This window comes from Cherax quadricarinatus, chromosome 1 (assembly GCF_038502225.1).
Source record: "Cherax quadricarinatus isolate ZL_2023a chromosome 1, ASM3850222v1, whole genome shotgun sequence".
NCBI classification, from domain to species: domain Eukaryota; kingdom Metazoa; phylum Arthropoda; class Malacostraca; order Decapoda; family Parastacidae; genus Cherax; species Cherax quadricarinatus.
In genome coordinates this window covers 18,041,671-18,066,636 of record NC_091292.1, presented here as the reverse complement: position 1 = coordinate 18,066,636, position 24,966 = coordinate 18,041,671, and the positions used below count along the sequence as shown (strand labels likewise).

At 41.1% G+C, this 24,966-nt stretch overlaps 1 protein-coding gene across 3 annotated transcripts in view; it reads right to left on the bottom strand.

Moving 5' to 3' along the window:
* Positions 1–6,197: 6,197 nt before the first annotated feature.
* LOC128687501 (WD repeat-containing protein 3) overlaps positions 6,198–24,966 on the bottom strand; it is a gene marked incomplete at its 3' end in the record, with an annotated part of 95,499 nt that continues 76,730 nt past the window's right edge. For all 3 annotated transcript variants that reach the window (XM_070100649.1, XM_070100589.1, XM_070100534.1), the window contains 5 exon segments: positions 6,198–6,432; positions 8,494–8,687; positions 10,826–10,953; positions 11,065–11,161; positions 22,310–22,480. In XM_070100649.1, the coding sequence (XP_069956750.1) occupies positions 6,198–6,432; positions 8,494–8,687; positions 10,826–10,953; positions 11,065–11,161; positions 22,310–22,465 (810 nt within the window).

Here is a 24,966-nt window from a genome sequence, read left to right as displayed (position 1 = left end):
TTTTGAGTTGAAGGAAGCTGTATTATGAAATGATCACCTTCTCTTCTCAAACGCTTGGGTATATTGTGATGAATTCGAGGACCATGTTGTATTGCAGGTGTTGTTGCCTGGTACTTCATTATGAGTTGTCTGACAACAGACAAACAAAATTCACCATACGGTGGTCTGTTACCAGTCTTTATTTGGTACATATTATATGCATTCAGCATTGAAATGTCCATGAGATGGAAGAAAAGTTTCATGTACCACTTGTAACTCTTACGAACACAGTCAACAAAACCAATCTGCATGTCACACTTGTCAACCAAGCGCATGTTTTGTGTATAATCAATCACTGTCACTGGTTTTCGAATACGTTCATTGGTCACTCGATCAACTTTGCCACTGTCTTGCATTTCATTACGGTGAATGGTTGTCAACAATGTGACATCTCGTTTGTCATGCCACCGTAATGCCATGATGTCATTGGCAGTAAACACCTGCACGTCATCACCACGAACACCTGCGTTGAGCCTGGGCATATGTTTACGATTAGAACGCACTGTGCCACACACATCTGTCTTGTTCACTCGCATGAAATCACTGAGTAATGGGCTTGTGTACCAGTTCTTTCTTCTTCTTTCAACACACCGGCCGTATCCCACCGAGGCGGGGTGGCCCAAAAGAAAAAACCAAAGTTTCTCCTTTCAAATTTAGTAATATATACAGGAGAAGGGGTTACTAGCCCCTTGCTCCCGGCATTTTAGTCGCCTCTTACAACACGCATGGCTTACGGAGGAAGAATTCTGTTCCACTTCCCCATGGAGATTGTGTACCAGTTATCGGTATATAATGTATGGCCCTTACCAAGATAAGGTGCCATCATGTTTCTCACTACGTCACCTGATATACCCAATAACATCTTGGTATCTTTCAATGTTTTACTACCCGTGTATACAACAATATCCAACACCAGGCCACTGTCACAATCACAGAGTACAAACAATTTTATACCAAAGCGGTTCCTCTTGCTCGGTATATACTGCTTGAATGACAGTCTACCTTTGAACAAAATCAAAGACTCGTCAATTACAAGATTCTTGAATGGATAAAAGTATATCCTGAACTTTTGTTTGAGATACATGAAAACATTTCTAATCTTGTATAACCTGTCACTTCTGTCAGGCCTGGTTTTGTCAGAGAAGTGCAACATACGTAACAGTAAGATAAACCTGTTCACTGGTATTATTTCACTGAAGGATGGGGTACAAATTAGCCGATCTGTGGACCAGTATGCTTTTATATTATGCTTATAGACGTGAGGCATAAGCATTATTGTTGCAAAAAGCAAATACATTTCTGCAACAGTCGTCTCTTTCCACCTGTGTAGTCTTGACTGTGGTGATAAGATCGTATTTGCCATGGTGTACTGAAAATACTTATTACTTTCCCTGACAATAATTTCCATCAATGGCTGGTCAAAGAATAATTCAAAGAATTCCAGTTCATTGGCCGTGGTTCCAAGGGGACAGGTAGGTAGAATTCCACTTTGCGAGTCATCAAAGTGGTGAGGGCTGGGAACAAAATTGGGATTTTGCTGCCAATCCCAGATACGGTTTGCTGGTGGATACTGGACATCATAGGCTGGTTGTACGGGTGGTTGTGGCGGGCTGGTGGGTGATGCTCCGCTTTGTCCTTGAACTGACGAGTCAGCAGCGTGGGTTCCCGCGTGGCACAGCGAGTCACGCATGGCGGTGCCACTACCACCACCAGCCCCACTAACACCATCCACTGATGTCTGTGGCCCATCCATGCCAAGTGTAGCCACATCATCCTCACTATCACTACCTAAAATGGGTGTAGGGCCACGGGATGTACTCCGGGATGTACTCCGTCCCCTGGGCACAGCATAGGGTACACTACCCGAGCGCATGCGGCAGCGGACATACCGACGCTTCACTGGTGAATATGTTTCCTCACTATCACTACTCGAATGATCGTCGAGCACAATAAAATCACAATCCACGTCAGAATCATCGTCATTACTGAAGTCAGAGGCCAGGCCACGGGAAAATATTAGTTTTTCTCTTACGTTTAGGAACACCCGACGGTGAGTCACGAGTGCCCACACCAGAGGTAGAAGGTCGAGGATCGTCGGGGTTTTCTGCACTATTATCGATATCCTGGTCATTATTTTTGGTCACTAACTTATCAAAGCCGTAGAATTCGTCTTCATTTCCACTTCCATCAGTGTCAGAACTATCAGACAGGAAGAGGAGAGTCCCAATTTTCCGGGGAGTGAGAGCTGACTTGCGACGAGGCATGGTGAACAAGGGTGACTGAGCCGGCGTTCCCACAATGCTATGCAGGCGCCTAGATTTTTTGTTTACGGCGCACACCCACGGCGCAGACCCATTCTCTCATATGTAGGCCTATGAGCGCTTTCGCGCTAAATTTGACGGCGCTAGAATTTTGGCGTAGATCTACGGTTTGGACACTCACCGACCAGCCGTAGATCTACGGGACGGACCCTGAAAGGGTTAAAGGAGGGGTTTGGGATATTGGCAGTTTGGAGGGATATGTTGTGTATCTTTATATGTGTATGCTTCTAAACTGTTGTATTCTGAGCACCTCTGCAAAAACAGTGATAATGTGCGAGTGTGGTGAAAGTGTTGAATGATGATGAAAGTATTTTCTTTTTGGGGATTTTCTTTCTTTTTTGGGTCACCCTGCCTCGGTGGGAGACGGCCGACTTGTTGAAAAAAAAAAAAAAAACTACATAACACAACTGCCTGCTAATACTTTGAAGAAAACTGCTCAGACGAGGTGTTTTGTCTTTGCACATAAAAAAAAAAGTCCACAAAAATGCACACACACTGGTTTTATGTGTGAGGAGTGTAAAACACCATTGTGTATGAAAACATGTTTCAAAGAGTTCCACAAGCTGCAAAACTTCTAGGAATATGTTCGGTGACTGTACATTGGTATATATATATTAGAACAATAGTAATAAAAATTTTGTATTGTTTGTTTTTGTAAACAAGTTTTGTAAACAATATATTGATAATTATGTATGTGTGCTTATTGTGTCGTATACAACGAGTGTATATATGTACATTGCACCTTACTTTGGTCTCATAGGCCACATAAGTTATGTGAAAAAATAAAATAGTGAAAAAAAAAAACAAACCTTCAAATACAAGTAAACCAAAGTTTACCGGGTGAGCGGCAGTCGCCGCTGTTGCCATACGCGGCTCATTTTCTACAAACTTCACACCTCTATATCTCGGTAAGTACTGATGGCAAAAAAAATTTTTTTGGACCAAAACACTCAGAAAAATAATCTTAACATTTTCATAAGAAAAAATAATTTTTTTTTTTTTCGAATATTTTGCGACATAGAATGACAGTTTCAGAAAGGGGCCTGCGACAGTCAAAGGGTTAATACTACTGATTGCGAAAAGGATTTAGGAGTTCTGGTTAGCAGTAATCTAAAACCAAGACAACAGTGCATTAGTGTTCGCAATAAAGCTAACAGAATTCTTGGCTTCATATCTAGAAGTATAAATAATAGAAGTCCTCAGGTTGTTCTTCAACTCTATACATGTATATCCTTAGTTAGGCCTCATTTAGACTATGCTGCTCAGTTCTGGTCACCGTATTACAGAATGGGTATAAATGCTCTGGAAAATGTACGGAGGAGGAAGACAAAGATGATCCCATGTATCAGAAATCTTCCATATGAGGCTAGACTGAGGGCCCTGAATCTGCACTCTCTCGAAAGGCATAGAACTAGGGGGGATATGATCGAGGTGTATAAATGGAAAACAGGAATAAATAAAGAGGATGTAAATAGTGTGCTGAAAATTTCCAGCCAAGACAGGACTCGCAGCAATGGTTTCAATTTGGAAAAATTCAGATTCAGGAAGGATATAGGAAAGCACTGGTTTGGTAATAGAGTCGTGGATGAGTGGAACAAACTCCCGAGTACAGTTATTCAGGCTAAAACGTTGTGTAGTTTTAAAAATAGGTTAGATAAATATGTGAGTGGGTGTGAGTTGGACCTTACTAGCATGTGCTCCATCCTTGAGTAGAGGTGACCAGACTAGGTGGGTCATTGGGCTAATCCGGGTGGGGGGGTCACTGGGTTAATCCTGGGGGTGGGGGGCATGGACCTGCTCCGCATGGGTCAGTAGGCCTGTTGCAGTGTTCCTTCTTTCTTATGTTCTTATGTAAGGTGATGAGGGTGTCAAATGATTTAGATAAAGAAAAATTGGATATCAAATTGGGGAGGGGGAGTATGCAAGAAGTGAATGTTTTCAGATACTTGGGAGTTGACATGTTGGCAGAAGGATTTATGAAGGATGAGGTTACTCATAGAACTGATGAGGGAAAAAAGGTGAGTGGTGCATTGAGGTATATGTGGAGACAAAAAATGTTATCTATGGAGGCAAAGAAGGGAATGTATGAAAGTATAGTAGTACCAACACTCTTATATGGGTGTGAAGTTTGGGTTGTGAATGCAGCAGCGAGGAGGCGGTTGGAGGCAGTGGAGATGTCCTGTCTAAGGGCAATGTGTGGAGTAAATATTATGCAGAAAATTCAGAGTGTGGAAATTAGGAGAAGGTGTGGAGTTAATAAAAGTATTAGTCAGAGGGCTGAAGAGGGGTTGTTGAGGTGGTTTGGTCATTTAGAGAGAATGGATCTAAGTAGAATGACGTGGAGAGCATATAAATCTGTAGGGGAAGGAAGGCGGGGTAGGTGTCATCCTTGAAAAGGTTGGAAGGAAGGGAGGTTTTGTGGGCGAGGGGCTTGGACTTCCAGCAGGCGTGCATGAGCGTGTTCGATAGGAGTGAATGGAGACGAATGGTATTTGGGATCTGACGATCTGTTGGAGTGTGAGCAGGGTAATATTTAGTTAAGGGATTCAGGGAAACCAGTTATTTTTATATAGCCAGACTTGAGTCCTGGAAATGGGAAGTACAATGCCTGCACTCTAAAGAGGGGTTTGGGATATTGGCAGTTTGGAGGGATATATTGTGTATTTTTATACGTATATACTTCTAAACTGTTGTATTCTGAGCACCTCTGCAAAAACAGTGATTGTGTGAGTGTGGTGAAAGTGTTGAATGATGATGAAAGTATTTTCTTTTTTTGGGATTTTCTTTCTTCGTGGGTCACCCTGCCTCGGTGGGAGACGGCCGTCTTGTTAAAAAAAAAATATACACATTAGGCATCTTCCACTGATACTATGTGATGAGGTATCAGAGTGGGCACATGTGATGAGTGGGGTTCCACAAGGGTCAGTCCTAGGGCCAGTGCTGTTTCTTGTAAATATGAATGACATGACAGAAGGGATAGAGTCACAGGTGAAACTAATGAGAATACAAGCAGACGAGGATCAGGAAAGACTACAAAGGGATCTGGGTAGGCTGCAAGCCTAGTTTGACAAATGGTTTCTGCCAAAACTGTCTAACATTTTTCTAGCCTTTACAGATGCTGAACCATCCCTTATACACAGTTTTCATAATATGAAACTTAGTCCTAGCTTTATTTCTGTAAATGTCTTTTTTTCTCATTACACTGTCAAATGCTCTAAACTTCAGAACACTTGTAACTTGACCTGATCATTATCTCCTTTCTTTTCCTTTATTTTCTTTGCCTTTCCTTTCTTCTGCAGAGGTGAGCTTTATCCCCTGAATTTATCCCCATGTTTTTGGTCCCACCCTCACGAGAGATTAGCTCTTCTGCAGTGCTTCTTATTCTTTTTGCCTCGCTTACACTCCACTGACTAGTGTCACTATCACTACTCCCTTTTTACCACTTCTGCCACTACTGCACTACTTCCTACTACTTCCACTACAACTTTTACCTTTTTCTACTATCTCCTTTGTTCCCCTGTCCCTACCTCCTCTCATAATTACACTGGCTCCCTTCCCATCATGCTTCTGCGTGATTATTTAATAGTCATGCTGAAAAAAATATTTCTAAATTATTTTCCATGAGAAAGTGGGGATGAATCTTTCCTCCATAAGCCATGCATGTCATAAGAGGACTAAAATGCCAGTAACAAGGAGCTAGTAACTCCTCCTATATAAATTACTAAATGTAGAAAGAAGAAAAGAGTTATAAAGTTTTCTTCTTTTTCAGATCACCCTGCCTCAGTGGGACAGACGGTATGTTAAAAAAAAAAAATTAAATATAAAAATCAAACTTACAGCTTTTGAAGTTTCTTTACAGTGAATCTGGGCTTTATTTTCTTTAGCCTGGAGACTGGATCCATACACCACCAGGCTGTTATCCACATGAAGTGCAACGATCTTCATATTACCCATTTTCTCAGAGAAGACGTCCAATCCCAGCAATTTATTGGCTGCTCGCAATGCTGGCAGTTTTCTTATTTCATCAGCAAGTTGGGGTGCTTCATGTCCTTCAACAACAGTAGTTGCCTCTCTATGGAGACACAAGAGTAATCAATAACATGAGTATACTACCCCATATGACAAGTTTTAAGGAAAAAAAAATTACTTTTGGAGCAAGTACAGTACAAAAGATTAAGGTATGTACCAATATTTTTATAGAATAAATATGTATGCTTTTCATACCCATGTTAGCTATAATTTAAAATCTAAGACAAATAACTAAGTCATGGTACCCTTAGAGAAGGTTCCCTGATGCTAGTGAGAGGATTTTTTGATGCAAGGAATTAAAATCGTTCACCCTTTCCATGGATTGAGCCTGACTGCCTTCAATTACTCAATGCTTTGTATTACCTTCTACAGGTTTGTAGTCACCACTAAATATAATAAATAGTGTAAGTCATGGTAACCATAATTGATAATCCAATTACTATACAAGATTAGCTTTCTCTATGTTTTTAAAACTATACATTCTCTTATTAACCCTTTCAGGGTCCAGACCCCCGATTTGAAACTTGTCCACTGGGTCCAAGAATTTAAAAAAAAAAATGATTTTCTTATGAAATGGTAGAGAATCTTTTTCTGGTAGTAATAAAACAAAAAGTACAAAATTTGATAGAAAACTGATGAAATTACACTAATGAATTTTCCTGCGTCAGAGATATTTAAACACTGACAATCTCAATCTCAAAATAATGAATCTTAACTAGTCATAAGTTGGCCTGTGATACTCCAATACTGAAACTATGTATAGTGCCAAAACAAAAGCACTCACATTGCTAAACTCACAAACTAGTATTTAGTCACTTAGCCATAATACCAACTTACCTCATAATTTTGTAATATTTTAAACTTAAGATTTAATATAAGTCTACCCGAAATGCCTAGCCATGCTAGGTGTTCTAGTGGTACACTCTGTAATTATTATTTTACTACATGTAAACCACACAATAACCAAATTCTGCATTGTAATCCTTATAGAGAATAAACTTTGAATATGAATTTGAATTTGAATTGACAACTTTGACTCCCATTTTAGGACAAATGCAGTATTCCAGTCGACTAAATCTTACCTATTTCGCTAGTATTACTTTTATTTTATCGACTGAGCACACGAAATCACCCAGTCAACTGTTTCAACTACCCAATAAAGTGATCGGAAAGTGGTAATTTAGCCAATTTCACACAAAGTTCAAAATATTCCAATTTCAAAATAGGGTCTAGAATAAACAATGCAGGCAGTCCTGGCACTAAAATAACATTTCCTCTGTTTATTAGTTATGTTTCCAGGCTATACTGATGAATTCCATTTTGATTTTTTATTCACATAATGAATTTTTATTCACACCAAAAAACAGAAGATTTACTAAATAAATAACAAAAAGGCACAATACCGTGACTGGAACGATACACAAATAACCCGCACATAAAAGAGAGAAGCTTACGACGACGTTTCGGTCCGACTTGGACCATTGACAAAGTCACACTAACAGAGGTGGAGCAGGACGGCTATATATAGGCAGGAAGAGGTGGAGGTAGTAGAAGGTGTGTAGAAGATTTACTGTTATGCAATATTGTAATAATTGTATAAATAATATCAGCACATTCATGAATGCAAATTGGATCCACCAGCCAACATGTACTGGACATGTGATGTCATTTGTTTACTCTTAACATCAGCACATATCGAACATTTCCGCTACTTTGAGCTCAGTTTCAAGCCATTTTCATTACTAAAACCAATCAAAATCATATCTATTTCTGTAAAATATCTTCCATTCTATCAATTGAGACCACAAAACTGTGAATACAGCTGTAGAAAACATACAAGAAAACATCGCAAAGTTGCTGTTGTAATCCTAAAATACAGTCGCAGTTTTTTCTCATTATGCACTGCGTGCAGCAGGATTTGTTTTATGTGGTGCACACTTACCACATAGATGTACAGTATTCTCTCATATCTAGGCCCAAATTTACCACTCACAGCTTATCTGAGTGAGCTGAGCTCATGGCATAGTACTACGGCTTGGACCCTGGCTTCAAAGCCACAGAACCACGGGACGGACCCTCAAAGGGTTAATGAACCATTACATACCTTGCTCGTTTCCGTGTTTTTTTAAGTCTCTTTGCAACTTTAGTCTCTACCTCTTCATCTGTCAAAATGACAAAAAGGTCCATAACTGGAGACTTGCCATGGCAAACAACCACTCGGTCATTGGTATGTAAACCACATACTCGATCACCACGAGAGCGAAGTACACTTCCCAATCTTACAATTTCTAAAATACTCTGCAAGAAAATAAAATAATATGAATTACAATTATTTTTTACATAAACAATCTTTTTTAAAACATCAACCAACTCCCACAAAAGTAGGGCAACTCAAAAATGAAACCCATTCACCATCACTTACTCAACAAGTGTCTTGCCAGAAGTGCACTGACATCACAAATGGCCCAATGATGTGTAACATCTCACCCCTCCTTTCAGAATACAGGACAGGTACTGTACTTTCCATCTTCTAGACTCAAAGTCCAGTTGACCAGTCTCCCCTTGCATCTATTACACTGCTTACATTCCAACATAAAAAAAACTCTGATCTAACTTACACACAAAAACCTGCTGGATGCTCAACCCCAAGCACTCAAAATCACCTCTACCCCCATATCCCTCCTACCCTCGACCCCAGATTTATACACCCTTCTGGTCATCTTATTCTGCTTCTTCCTCTTTAAATGCCCAAACCACCATAATAACCCATCCACTGCCCTCTGAATTATAACTTTGGTAACCAACATTGACTTCCATTTTCTATACTTCAGACATGATATCTCCGCTGTCTCTAGCCTCCTCACTGCAATGCTTCAAGCCCATGCCTCAACCTATATAAAAGTGTTGATATGACTATACTCTAACATTCTCCTTTATTGCCCCAAGAGATAAACTTCCTTCTTTCCACAGATGCCGTAACACACCTGAAGGATACCTGAAGTGTGTTTCTGGGCGTCAATAGCCCAGTCCCAGACCAGGCTTCCTGGAGGATCATGGCCTGATCAACCAGGCTATTACTGCTAGTCACACAGAGTCCAACATACAAACCAGAGTGGCTGGTGATCTTCAAGAGGAAACTGGAACTTGTCCGGTTACCTCTTGAAGATCACAAGGGTTTATTGGTAATTCCCCGTATGCATCAAGAACTCACCGAGTTCTTTCTTAATTTACTCGTCATGCCCCTGTTTTTTAGTGGAGGTATTTTTGCACCATCTGCCAAGTCTCTTGTTGTCATTTGGAGCAATTTCAGTGTACAGGTTTGGAAGCAGTCACTCCAGAATTTTTTAGGTATATATTATTATGTACCGTTCTCATCTACATTCCAAGGACTCCCAGAAGTTTACATGCCTGAAGAGACTCCCAGAAGTTTACATGCATGACTGAGAGTATATGAGCAGTAAAAGTTTTCTGTATGGTTTCCAGTTCAGCAATCTCACCAGTTTTGAAGGGTGTCATCAGTATACTGTAGTAGTCCAGCCTAGACAGAACGAGTGACTTAAAGAGTATCATTGGCTCAGCATCTTGTCTTGAAAGTTCTAGTTATCTAGCCTATCATTTTCATTGTGGTAGCAATGGCAATGTTATTGTGATCCTTGAATGTGAGATCTACTGATATCATTACTCTTAAATTTCTTATGTGAGACTTTAACTACTGAATTATTTAAGACTGTCCTGTACTGTCAGTCTTTATATCCTTTATTCTTCCATAGCAGAGTAAATGAACCTTGTCCTCATTGAAGACTTTGATTTATATCTGCCTGAAAATTCATTGTGTCTTTTTTCCCCTCATCTGTTTTATAGTTCACCTCATCTTTCACAGATCCACCTGATGATAAGACCATTCCCAAATATATAAACATTTACTTCCTCCATATTCCCTCTCTCTAATTTGACATCCAATCTTACACTGCATAGACATTTTAGTTACTCTCATTTATCACCTTGATTTTTACTTTTAATTTCATTCTTTTTTATGCTCTACTAAATTCATCCATCAACTTTTGCCACTTCTCTTCAGAATCTCGAAAACAAACCATGTGATCAGCAATAAGTAACTGTAGCAAGTCCCACACTGTATCAGATTCTATTTTATTATTATTAACACATCAGCCGTTTCCCACCAAGGCAAGTTGCCCGAAAAAAAAAAATTTCATTATTCACTCCAGCACTGTCTTGCCAGAGGCACACTTACACTACAGTTATAAAACTGCAACATTAACACCCCTCCTTCAGATTCATTATCTTTAAATCCCATTTTTCTCCTCAACGTCTTAGCATTAACTTATTTTACAACTCATCTATATGTTATATAAAATCAACAATCATACATTTCTAGAACTTATAGCGATTATATACATAATAAGTCATGTACTCACAGCATCATCCTCTACTTTGTCTTCCTGGTCTGCTGTAGAAGACTGCATCCCTTGGGTGTCAATATGAAGTATTTTATTTGACGGCTCATCTGATTTCTCTTCAATTGTCTCCTTTGTAGTTTTAATATCTGAAAAGGGAAAATTATAAATAAAATGCATTTTCTAAGTAAAAGAGAGAAAAATTACTAAAATAAAAATAGAAAAGTTATAATTTTAAGAACAATTTAAGAGTATTATACCGGCATCAGTGAATCGAAGTGACCATACTCGCAGCTCTGCATCACTGCTTCCTGAGATCAACCTTGTATCATTTCTCAGCAACACAAAGTCCCACACCTTTAAAACAAAGAGATATTACAGTATCGGTTATTTTAAAATAGTAAAAGCTAAATAAAACAATGGATTTATAATGTCAACAACACTGACTTAGAACTGAAGAAATATAAACTTCTAGTATATTACAGAATTGCCCATTTCAGGGCCTTTTTACTCTTGATAGTTTTTTTCATGTTAGGTAGTAGGTTAGTAGACAGCAACCACCCAGGGAGGTACTACCATCCTGCCAAGTGAGTGTAAAATGGAAGCCTGTAATTGTTGTACATGATGGTAGGACTGCTGGTGTCTTTTTTTCTGTCTCATAAACATGCAAGACTTCAGATGCATCTCGCTACTTCTGCTTACACTTAGGATACACTACACTTACATGTACAACCACGTATGTACGTACATATGCACACACATTCACACACACACACACACACACACACACACACACACACACACACACACACACACACACGCACACGCACACGCACACGCACACGCACACGCACACGCACACGCACACGCACACGCACGCACACGCACGCACACGCACGCACACGCACGCACACGCACGCACGCGCACGCACGCACGCACACGCACGCACACACGCACACACACACACACGCACGCACGCACGCACGCACGCACGCACGCACGCACATGTGCACACGCACACATGCATGCACACATGCGTACACGCACACATGCACGCACTCGCGCGCACACGCATGCGCACGCACGCACTCGCGCGCACACGCATGCGCACGCACGCACTCGTGCACACACGCATGCGCACGCACGCACTCGCGCACGGAAACAGTGCGGAACAGGATCCTCCAAGAGAAACCACGATTGAAATACTCGGAAGAGTACAAGAGGGTGTTCCTAGACAGAGACAGAACAAAATCAGAACGACAGCAGCTGAGGGAGAGGACAAAAAAACGAAAGGAGCTAGGAAAAGAGACAAGGAGGGAATCAGCAGAGGTCAGTCAGAGCAGGACAGAACAGCAAGGGCAAGCACACACACAACTACTCTCAGAACCATACAACCTATCACACCATCCCAACACACACTACAATCCATACCCACAGCCTCCACCCAACATCGAGCTATAGAATCCCACAGTATGCCACCAGGTCTCCCACCCCCACAGGCCCCCCAATCCACAGTGTTGGAAAGGAAACTGAAGGTATGGTACACAAACGCTGATGGAATAACAAATAAGCGGGAGGAGTGGCACGAAAGGGTCAAAGAAGCATCACCGGACATCATAGCTCTTACAGAAACCAAGCTTACAGGTATGATAACAGATGCCATCTTTCCAACGGGATACCAAATCCTGAGGAAAGACAGAGGGAACAGGGGGGGTGGAGGAGTGGCGTTGCTGATCAAAAATCGCTGGAATTTTGATGAGCTGGAGAGAGGAGATAGCGGAGAAGAAAGTGATTACATAGTGGGAACACTTCACTCTGGAGGTCCCAAGGTGGTAATAGCAGTGATGTATAACCCACCACAGAACAGCAGGAGGCCAAGGCAAGAGTACGACGAGAGCAATAGAGCGATGGTTGACACTGGCTAGAGTGGCCAGAAGAGCTCATGCATGCAGGGCAAAGCTCCTGATCATGGGTGACTTTAACCACAAGGAGATCGATTGGGAGAACTTGGACCCACATGGGGGCCAAGATACATGGAGGGCTAAGATGATGGAGGTGGTACTGGAGAACTTCATGTACCAACACGTAAGGGACACTACAAGAGAGAGAGGAGAGGATGAACCAGCAAGGCTAGACTTAGTATTCACCTTCAGTAGTGCAGATATCGAGGACATCGCATATGAAAGACCCCTTGGGGCCAGTGACCATGTGGTTTTAAGCTTCGAATACACAGTAGAGCTACAAGTGGAGGGAGAAGCAGGAAGGCCAGGACGAATGAAGCCAAACTACAAGAAAGGGGACTACACAGGAATGAGGAACTACCTGAACGGGGTTCAGTGGAACAGAGAACTGGCAGGGAAGCCAGTTAATGAGATGATGGAATATGTAGCAACAAAATGCAAGGAGGCTGAGGAGAGGTTTGTACCCAAGGGTAACAGGAGTAATGAAAAAGCCAGGATGAGCCCATGGTTTACCCAAAGGTGCAGGGAGGCAAAAACCAAGTGTGCTAGGGAATGGAAGAAATATAGAAGGCAAAGGACCCAGGAGAATAAGGAGAACAGTCGTAGAGCCAGAAACGAATATGCACAGATAAGAAGGGAGGCCCAAAGACAATATGAAAATGACATAGCAGCGAAAGCCAAATCTGACCCGAAACTGTTGTACAGCCACATCAGGAGGAAAACAACAGTCAAGGACCAGGTAATCAGGCTAAGGAAGGAAGGAGGAGAGACAACAGGAAATGACCGTGAAGTATGTGAAGAACTCAACAAGAGATTCAAAGAAGTGTTCACAGAGGAGACAGAAGGGACTCCAGAAAGACGGAGAGGTGGGGCACACCACCAAGTGCTGGACACAGTGCACACAACCGAGGAAGAAGTGAAGAGGCTTCTGAGTGAGCTAGATACCTCAAAGGCAATGGGGCCAGATAACATCTCCCCATGGGTATTGAGAGAGGGAGCAGAGGCGCTATGTGTACCCCTAACAACAATATTCAATACATCTATCGAAACAGGGAGATTACCTGAGGCATGGAAGACAGCAAATGTAGTCCCAATCTTTAAAAAAGGAGACAGACATGAAGCACTAAACTACAGACCAGTGTCACTGACATGTATAGTATGCAAAATCATAGAGAAGATTATCAGGAGAAGAGTGGTGGAACACCTAGAAAGGAATGATCTCATCAACAGCAGCCAGCATGGTTTCAGGGACGGGAAATCCTGTGTCACAAACCTACTGGAGTTCTATGACATGGTGACAGCAGTAAGACAAGAGAGAGAGGGGTGGGTGGATTGCATTTTCTTGGACTGCAAGAAGGCGTTTGACACAGTTCCACACAAGAGATTGGTGCAAAAACTGGAGGACCAAGCAGGGATAACAGGGAAGGCACTACAATGGATCAGGGAATACTTGTCAGGAAGACAGCAGCGAGTCATGGTACGTGGCGAGGTGTCAGAGTGGGCACCTGTGACCAGCGGGGTCCCGCAGGGGTCAGTCCTAGGACCAGTGCTGTTTCTGGTATTTGTGAACGACATGACGGAAGGAATAGACTCTGAGGTGTCCCTGTTTGCAGATGACGTGAAGTTGATGAGAAGAATACACTCGATCGAAGACCAGGCAGAACTACAAAGGGATCTGGACAGGCTGCAGACCTGGTCCAGCAATTGGCTCCTGGAGTTCAATCCCACCAAGTGCAAAGTCATGAAGATTGGGGAAGGGCAAAGAAGGCCGCAGACGGAGTACAGTCTAGGGGGTCAGAGACTACAAACCTCACTCAAGGAAAAAGATCTTGGGGTGAGTATAACACCAGGCACATCTCCTGAAGCGCACATCAACCAAATAACTGCTGCAGCATATGGGCGCCTAGCAAACCTCAGAACAGCATTCCGACATCTTAATAAGGAATCGTTCAGGACCCTGTACACCGTATACGTTAGGCCCATATTGGAGTATGCGGCACCAGTTTGGAACCCACACCTAGCCAAGCACGTAAAGAAACTAGAGAAAGTGCAAAGGTTTGCAACAAGACTAGTCCCAGAGCTAAGAGGTATGTCCTACGAGGAGAGGTTAAGGGAAATCAACCTGACGACACTGGAGGACAGGAGAGATAGGGGGGACATGATAACGACATACAAAATACTGAGGGGAATTGACAAGGTGGACAAAGACAGGATGTTCCAGAGATTGGACACAGTAACAAGGGGACACAGTTGGAAGCTAAAGACACAGATGAATCACAGGGATGTTAGGAAGTATTTCTTCAGCCACAGAGTAGTCAGTAAGTGGAATAGTTTGGGAAGCGATGTAGTGGAGGCAGGATCCATACATAGCTTTAAGCAGAGGTATGATAAAGCTCACGGCTCGGGGAGAGTGACCTAGTAGCGATCAGTGAAGAGGCGGGGCCAGGAGCTCGGACTCGACCCCCGCAACCTCAACTAGGTGAGTACAACTAGGTGAGTACACACGCATGCGCACGCACGCACACGCACACACGCATGCACACACGCATGCACACACGCACGCACACGCACACACGCACACAGAGAGCTCTGGGGGGGTTTCTATTTTCTTAATAGTTCTTGTTCTTGTTTATTTCCTCTTATCACCATGGGAAAGGGGAACAGAATTTTTCCTTCGTAAGCCATGCATGTCGTAAGAGGTGACTAACATGCCAGGAGCAAGGGGCTAGTAATGCCTTCTCCTGTATACATTACTAAAGTTAAAAAGAGAAACTTTATTTTTCTTTTTGGACCACCCTGCTTCACTGGGATACAGCTGGTTTGTTGAAAGAAGAAAGCTTTTTTCATGAATTTTTGAGAGCCCAGTCATTATTTGTATTTACAAGCAACTGTAAATAACTGAATAATACGCTTTCCCAGACCTAGAACTACAGTACTTTATATCACAACTCTATTGGCTCACAGAAATCTTAAAAAATTTCCTGTCCATTGATTAGGCTCTGCAAAAGCTCAAAGTAGGCCTAAAAACTTACTCCATTCAGTGTAGAGAGTTACTCTTGCCTCCTTGACTCAAACCTGATTACTTCCCATTCTCCAGGCAATCTATAACTCCTATGGATTAAATACTTCCCCATGAATGCAATACAGTGGACCCCCGGTATTCGATGGCATCGGTATTCGATAAATCCGGTATTCGATGCATTATATCGCAAAAAATTTTCCTCGGTATTCAATTGAAAACCCGGTATTCAATACAATTCGTACGAGACCTGTCCACATGTGGCCTGAACTGCCCCTTGTGTGCCAGTGTTTACAAGCCAGCCAGTGTGCGCGCATCTAAGGATACATTCGGTACACTCCATATTATCCATATTATCACTGTGTTTGGTGCTTGTTTCTGCAAAATAAGTCACCATGGGCCTCAAGAAAGCTTCTAGTGCCAACCCTGTGGTAAAAAGGGTGAGAATTAGTATGGAAATTAAGAAAGATTTTGAAGGGTTTGGGGCTAACCCTGAGAAGCCTATACCAGTTGTGGAATACATTGTGCCTACTTCAAAAATTAAGAAAATGTGTGCACAGTGGGTTGAAGTGCAAACCTTCATGGATGAAAATCACCTTAACACAGCTATTACAATGACAATGTTGTGGCCCATTTTAGACAAATCGTAAAGGAACGGGAGGTACAGAGCTCTATGGACAGATTTGTTGTGCGACAGAGGTCCAGTGACTCTCAAGCTGGTCCTAGTGGCATTAAAAGAAGAAGGGAAGTAACCCTGGAAAAGGACTTGCTACCTCAAGTCCTAATGGAAGGGGATTCTCCTTCTAAACACTAACACCTCTCCCCTCCTTCCATCCCATCAATCATCACCAGATCTTCATTAAAGGTAAGTGTCAATTATTTTATTGTTATTGTAATTACTCTATTGCATTAAACTTAATATTTCATGTAGTAAAATTTTTTTTTCATACTTTTGGGTGTCTTGCACGGATTAATTTGATTTTCATTATTTCTTATGAGGAAAATTGATTCGGTTTTCGATATTATCGGTATTCGATGAGCTGTCAGGAACGGATTAATATTGAATACTGGGGGTCCACTGTAATTTTATTTTTTTTTTCAACAAACCAGCCATATCTCAATGTGGGAGGGTGACCTAAACAGATAAACAAAAGTTTTTCTTTTGAAATTTTGTAATTTATACAGAAGGGGTTACAAGCCCCTTGCTCCTAGATTTTAGTCTCCTCTTATGGCACACACAGCTTGAGGAGGAAGAATTCTGCTCCACTTTCCCATGTAGATAAGAGGAAATAAAGAAGAATAAAAGCTATGAAGAATCCAATATAATGAATCCAAAGTCAGCTGTGTGGTAGCACTGGACATTGCTGGTGCTTTCGACTGGGTGTGGCACCAGGGCCTCTTTGCAAAACTTCAAGCACTGGGAATTCCAGGCTCTATGTTATGTCTCCTCAGTGATTACCTTCATGGTAGATCTCTAAGGATAGTTCTCAATGGAACGGAATCAGCAAGACATCCTATTGGGGCAAGTGTTCCACAAGGACGCGTGCTGGGACCATTGTTATGGAATGTCTACTTCAACGACCTTCATCTCATCCCAGAATCCTATGCATATGCAGACGACTGTACACTGACATTCACTTATCCAAGAGAAGATAGGCCAGCTGCTCTAAGCTACAACAATCACCAGCTAAGAGCTACATCAGCTTGGGGAAATAGATGGCAAGTAACATTTGCACCTCAGAAAATGCAAATGATGATGGTCTCTAGGCACCATGATGGTAATGCTGATGCAGTAGTAAGGATGAATGGCAGGGTGTTGGCACCTGGAGAAGTTGATATCCTTGGGGTGAAATCTGACTCCAAATTAACCATGAAGAACCATGTTGTAAATCTTGCAAACAAGACAGCCAGGAAGCTTACAGCACTTTGCTGTATCTCACATCTGCTTGACGGTAGGGGTTGCAAGATTCTGTATGAGGCACAAGTATGCTCCACTTTCTTGGTTTGCCTGCTGCCCCTCTCATCTGCGACTGCTTGACAGAGTAGAGAACAGAGCAAGACGTCTCATCTCTCGCCTGGACCCATCCTGAATAGATCTGTCATTTCAGCAGAGCCTTCAACACAGGAGGGATGTGGGTGGCCTTACTGTTATGTACAAAGCCAATATTGTCAAAGTACCACACTTGGATCCACTTCGAGGACAGCATGAAACAAGCTTTTATGCCACAAGACAGGCAGAAAGCAGCAACTTCACTCTGGCTGTACCCTTCTCCAGTTGATCAGATGAAAATGCTGCCCCACAGATGGCTCCAACTTCATCCTGTTCCCTATTTGTATGTTTCATAACAATAAAAATGCTTTCAAATGAGCTGATGTAGGTAACAGCTCTTAGCTTGTCAATAAAGTTAGGAATCCTTAACCTGTAAAAAGCTTTGTCAATAAAGCTAGGGATCCTTAACCTAACCTTGTCAAACCCTGTGTAAAAAAAAAAATAAAATAAAAAGCCCAGAAGGGTGTGTATTTCTTCTTCTTTCAACAAACTGGCCGTATCCCACCAAAGCAAGGTACACAAATAACCAGCACACAGAAGATGACGTTTCGTTCCGACTTGGACCATTTACAAATTCACACTGACGAGAAGTATAGCAGGACGGGTATACAGGAGGGCCCCACTTATACGGCGGGTTAGGTTCCAGGCTACCGCCATAAAGCGGAAACCGCCGTAAAGTGGAACACCCTTTTTTTCCACTTACAAATGCATACAAACACTAGATAACAAGTTTACATTAACATATATTATGTTAGCAATAGAACCAGGCATCAAAAAACAATAAAAAAGTACAATACACACATAGTGCACTCATTTCTTACCTTAAAATATTTATAGTCTTAATCTAGGGTGAGACAAGTAGTATTTATTGTAAGAAATCAAGTGTGGTATGTATGGTAGTCAGACAGGCTACCATACCAGGCCACCCCACCCACACATACTATTCTATGATATTTAAGCATCCCAGAGCGATAAAATGTATATACAGTTCACTCATTACTTACCTTAAAATATAGGGTGAGATGAGTAGTATTTATTGTAAAAAATCAAGTGTGGTATGTATGGTAGTCAGCCAGGCTACCATACCAGGCCACCCCACCCACACATACTATTCTATGATATTTAAGCATCCCAGAGCGATAAAATGTATATACAGTTCACTCATTACTTACCTTAAAATATAGGGTGAGATGAGTAGTATTTATTGTAAAAAATCAAGTGTGGTATGTATGGTAGTCAGCTAGGCTACCATACCAGAGAGAAAGAATGAGTGCATGAGAGAGGACAGGCGCAGAGTTATGTACACAAACCAGGCAAAGGTAAGTTTTGTAAACAGTGTACACGTCTGGTTTGTGTACAAGTTACATTGTGTACAGGTTGTCTCTACATTGATACGGTAGAATAAATAAAGAAGAACACTCCCATTCTCATGTAACATCATTTTGAGAAGAAATGATGCTCTGAGTGAAGGCAATGGAAGTAAGTCACTCTGACTTTTTTGGGTTATCCTAGGTTCTCTACACATATGTTGTTATGTATTTATGTTATGTATCGTGTTTATTATATAATTTTGAAAAAAATATCATGGATGGATTAATGAAAATGTGTATATTAACGTAATATACAACATTTAATGATACACCGAGCTCAGACAGCGTAAACAAACAAACTGAACAGGTTGTGGACAATCACTCGGTCAGGCGAAATAGACGGTATTAATACGTGTCCAGTTTTAGTTCATTCATGTACATTTGTAAGAGTTTGTGAAACTTTTACCTTATAATATTTTTATTATTATTATAATAATTAAATCACGAAACAAATACTCTTACACTGTGTACAAGTTAGTACAGAATTATAGCTATAAAGTGAAGGCATACGAAAGGAATATTTTCCTACAGTTATCGCTAGTAACAGGTGACGGGCTAGAGAAAACGTAATTCTTCCGACACTTCTACAAACTGTTTGGTAAACACCTCATATATATTTGTATAAATTTTTATACTGTGGGTGCATGTATCATGTTTGTGTGTTACATAATGTGTTTCTTATATAATTTTGAAAAAAATATCATAGATTAAGGGAAATGTCTATATTAACGTAATGTGCGACATTAATGCGCCCAAGAGATTATTATTATTATTATTATTATTATTATTGCATCAAGAGTAGAGAGACTCTTAGTGATTTTAATGTGTACCTACATGCCAGCACAGTGTGTAAGTTTATTTAGGTACAGGTGTACACAAGTTTAATTATCAAGTACAATACATATAAAATATACAATAACTTTAAAACACTTGAAATTTTGGAAAGTTTCCAGACATAATAAGGAGATGTGCTCAGGGAGAATGTAAACAAACTCGGTGGGCCGCTGTGACCGTATTAGAAAGACAGGTGGGGGGAGCCGTATAGCGAGTTTTGGTCGTAATTTGAAATGTCCGTATTAGCGGAACGCCGTAAAGCGAAACGCCGTAAAGCGGGGCCCTGCTGTATATAGGCAAGAGGAGGAGGAGGAGGTGGTAGTGGCAGTGGCAGTAGCAGCGGCAGCGGCAGCGGCAGCAGCAGTAGTAGTGGTAGTAGTAGTGGTAGCAGTATTGGTAGTAGCAGTAGTGGTGGTAGCAGTAGTGGTGGTAGTAGTAGTGGTAGTAGTAGTGGTAGTAATAGTGGTAGTAGTAGTGGTAGTAGTAGTGGTTGTAGTAGTGGTAGTGGTAGTAGTGGTAGTAGTGGTAGTAGTGGTAGTAGTGGTAGTAGTAGTAGTAGTAGTAGTAGTAGTAGTAGTAGTAGTAGTAGTAGTAGTAGTAGTAGTAGTAGTAGTAGTAGTAGTGGTAGTAGTGGTAGTAGTGGTAGCAGTGGTAGCAGTGGTAGCAGTGGTAGCAGTAGTAGTAGTAGTGGTAGTAGTGGTAGTAGTGGTAGTAGTGGTAGTAGTGGTGGCAGAGATGGAAGTAGAAATGGGGAAGTAAGGAGGAGGAGCCAGTCAAATACAGTGGATCCCCGATATACGATATTAATCCATTCCTGAGAGCTCATCGTATGCCAAAATTATCGGAAGGCGAATTAATTTTCCCCATAAGAAATAATGGAAATCAGAAATAATGGAAAGCAGTTCAGGCCACATGTGGACGCATCCCAGACGAATCGCGTGTGGCGGGTTTTTTAATGAGTGGCGAGGCAAAATTTTTGCGTTAAAATGTATCGTATACCGGATTTAAGGTATACCAATGCCATCGTATACCGGGGGTCCACTGTACAAAGAAAGGGAAGCACTGCAAGGGAGCTAGGTGCCCACAGAGGGAGAGCAAGAACATAGAGGGGGGGAGGGGCAATAATGAAATAAACAATGAAGGAACAGAAACACAAGGCAGAAGAAAGAAAGATAACCCAGAAGAGAAAAAAAGGAAAGAGGAAAGGGAAAGAGAGAGAAGAAGAAAAAAGGAGAAATCAGGTTAAGTCACGGGTGTTCTGAAGTTTGGAGCATTTTACAATGTAGTGGGAGGGGAAGGCATCTACAGAGACAAAGCCACAACTAAGATTCATACAAGGAAAGTTGTGTATTAGGGAGGATTCAACCAGACGGAGACTGTTTAAGTTGGAAGTAGGGAAGACAGTTTTAGCAGAAGACCAGTCAATAGGAGGGCTGTGATCTCAGACGTGACAGAAAAGAGCATTGTTAGTGTCGGCAAGCCTAACACTGAGCAAGGTAGCCCAAAAAGAAAAACAAAAGTTTCTCTTTTTAACTTTAGTAATGTATACAGGAGAAGGGGTTACTAGCCCTTTGCTCCCGGCATTTTAGTCACCTCTTATAACACGTATGGCTTACGGAGGAAGAATTTTGCTCCGCTTCCCCATGGAGATAAGAGGAAATAAACAAGAACAAGTATGAAAATAGAAGAAAAGCCAGAGGGGAGTGTATATATACATATGCTTGTACATGCATGTGTAGCGAGACCTAAGTGTAAGTAGATGTATCTGAAATCTTGCATGTTTATGAGACAGAAAAAAGACACCAGCAATCCTGATTATGTAAAACAATTACAGGCTTTCATTTTATGATCACTTGTCAGGACAGTAGTACCTCCCTGGGCAGATGCAGACTACCAACCTACTACCCAGTGTGTGTGTGCGTGCATGTATGCATCCTAAGTGTAAGTAGAAGTAGCAAGATATACTGTTATCCTGTGTGTTTATGAGACAGAAAAAAGACCCCAACAATCCTACCATCATGTAAAACAACAAAATACTGATGTCCTTATTTTAAGTTATACAGAAATTGTTGCCAATATTCATATATGCCCTCGAAACTGAAAATACATAGTGAATATTGAGTCACAATTAGCTGAAGGAGGATTGAACTTCCATCAATCACCACCCTGAATGACCCACACGGGGTTTAATGCTTTAAGTAAAAAGTAAGCATACAGAAATTTACACAGACATTATTGAGACAATAAATTTCAAAAGGAAATTCACTTACCTCAGCACGATGTCCAGTCAGAGTTCTAAAACAATGGTTCACATCTATATCCCAGAATTTAATGAAAGAATCAATACAAGATGATACAATTACATTGCGATTCTGTAAGAAGCGGATCCTGGTTATCTTTCCTTTGTGCCCTTTTAGGCGGACCATTCCACGCTCAGAAACCTGAAATTTTTACAAAATAAAGTAAAAATTATGACAAATTCATAGGAAAATGATAAAATACATATCATTTATAACAAAAGAAAAGAAGTTTCTGTATATTGTCCATGCTACGTTATTCCTAATGCAGTAGATTATTGCCTCTCATCACTTAACGATGGAGTTCCGTTCCCAAGACCACATCAAATCAAATCAAATCAAAGTTTATTCTCGATAAGGATTACAAATGCGGGGTTTACAGATTTTGGTTATTGTGTGGTTTACATGTAATAAAATACTAATTACAGAGGGGGCCACTAGAATACCTAGCATGGCTAGGCATTTCGGGCAAACTTAGATTAATTCTGAACCCTAAATTATTACAAATTGTGGAGTAAGTTGACTAAATACTAAGTGACTAAATACTAAATAACTAAATACTAGTTTGTGAGTTTAGCAATGTGAACTCTTTTTGTTATGGCACAATACATAGTTTCTCTATTGGAGTATCACAGGCAAACTTGTGATTAGTTAGGAATCATTATTTTAAGATTAAGATACATATTTCAGTGCTTATAGTCAAATGGGTGAGTGAGTGAGTGTAAGTGTGAACCACCAGGTGGTTTTTACGTAGTTAGTTGACGGGGTGTATCAGGGAGATAAGATGTTTTCTAACAGTAGTTTTGAAGGTGATGAATGTGTCTGTAGTTCTAGAGTTTTCAGGTAGGGTGTTCCAGATTTTAGGGCCTTTGACATACATGTACATTGAATTTTTGTAAAGGTTTAGTCAGACACGGGGAATGTCGTAGAGATGTTTGTGTCTGGTGTTATGCTTGTGGGTCCTGTCACAACTATCAAGAAAGCATTTTAGGTCAAGTTTAATATTGGAATTTAAGGTCCTGTATATGTAGATTGCACAGTAGTAACTGTGGATGTTCTAAACAGGGAGTAAGTTTAGATCTATGAAGAGTGGGGGGGTGTTGCCAGGGATAGGATTTAGTGATTATTCTTACTGCAGCTTTTTGTCGAGTTATTATTGGCTTTATGTGTATTGCTGCAGTTAATCCCTAAGCATAAATAGCATAGGTGAGGTATGGATAAATGAGCGAACGGTATAGTGTGAGAAGGGCATTTTGCAGCACGTAGTATCGTATCTTGGAGAGGATCCCAACTGTTTTGGATACTTTTTTTGATATGTGTTGGATATGGGTGCTGAAATTCTGGTTGTTGTCGAGGTATAGGCCTAGGAATTTGCCCTCATTATGTCTGGCAATTAGAGTGCTGTCGATCTTAATGTTTAGTTGCGCAGCACCTGCTCTGCTACCAAACATAATAAAGTAGGTTTTGTCAGTGTTAAGCGTAAGTTTATTGACTGTCATCCAAGTTGATATTTTGAGCAGCTCCTCATTAACAATGCAGTTGAGGGTGGCAAGATTAGGGTGAGAGATGACATAAGTCGTGTCGTCAGCAAAGAGAATGGGTTTCAGGTGTTGGGATACGTTTGGAAAATCATTGATGTAAATGAGGAAGAGCAGGGGTCCAAGGACACTTCCCTGCGGAACTCTAGTATCAAGTGGCCGTGATGATGATACTGTGTCTTTAATAGTGACATACTGATATCTATTAGTAAGGTAGGAATTGAAATATGCAAGCGCATGGCCTCTTATACCATAATGGTCAAGTTTGTGGAGTAGGATGCCGTGGTCTACTGTGTCAAAAGCTTTTCATAGGTCAATAAAAATTCCTAGCGGATATTCCTCATTTTCCAATGCTGTGTAAAGCAGATCTAGCATTTTTACAATTGCATCATTAGTGCTTTTATTTTTCCTGAATCCAAACTGGCAAAGGTTGAGTATGTTTTGTGCTGATATAAATGAATACAGTCTCCTGTGCACGAGTTTCTCGAAGATTTTGGATAGCAATGGAGGGAGTAGTAGGTAAATTTGGGGTGCCAGGGGTAAATGAAAATGGGGAGCCTTTAATTGAGCTATGTGTAGAAAGAGGTTTGGTAATAAGTAATACATACTTTATGAAGAGGATAAATAAATATACAAGGTATGATATAGCACGTAATGAAAGTAGTTTGTTAGATTATGTATTGGTGGATAAAAGGTTGATGGGTAGGATCCAGGATATACATGTTTATAGAGGGGCAACTGATATATTGGATCATTATCTAGTTGTAGCTACAGCTAAAGTAAGAGGTAGATGGGAAGAGAGGAAAATGGCAACAACAAGAAAATGTATAAACTAAGGGAGGAGGAAGTATGGGTGAGATATAAGCAACTATTGGCAGAAAGCTGGTCTGGTGCAATTATGAGTAGTGGGGGGGTTGAAGAGGGTTGGAATAGTTTTAAAAATGCAGTAGTATTAGAATGTGTGGCAGAAGTTTGTGGTTATAGGAGGGTGGGTGAAGGAGGAAAGAGGAGTGATTGGTAGAATGATGAAGTAAAGGGTGTGATAAAAGAGAAAAAGGTAGCTTATGAGAGGTATTTACAAAGCAGAAGTGT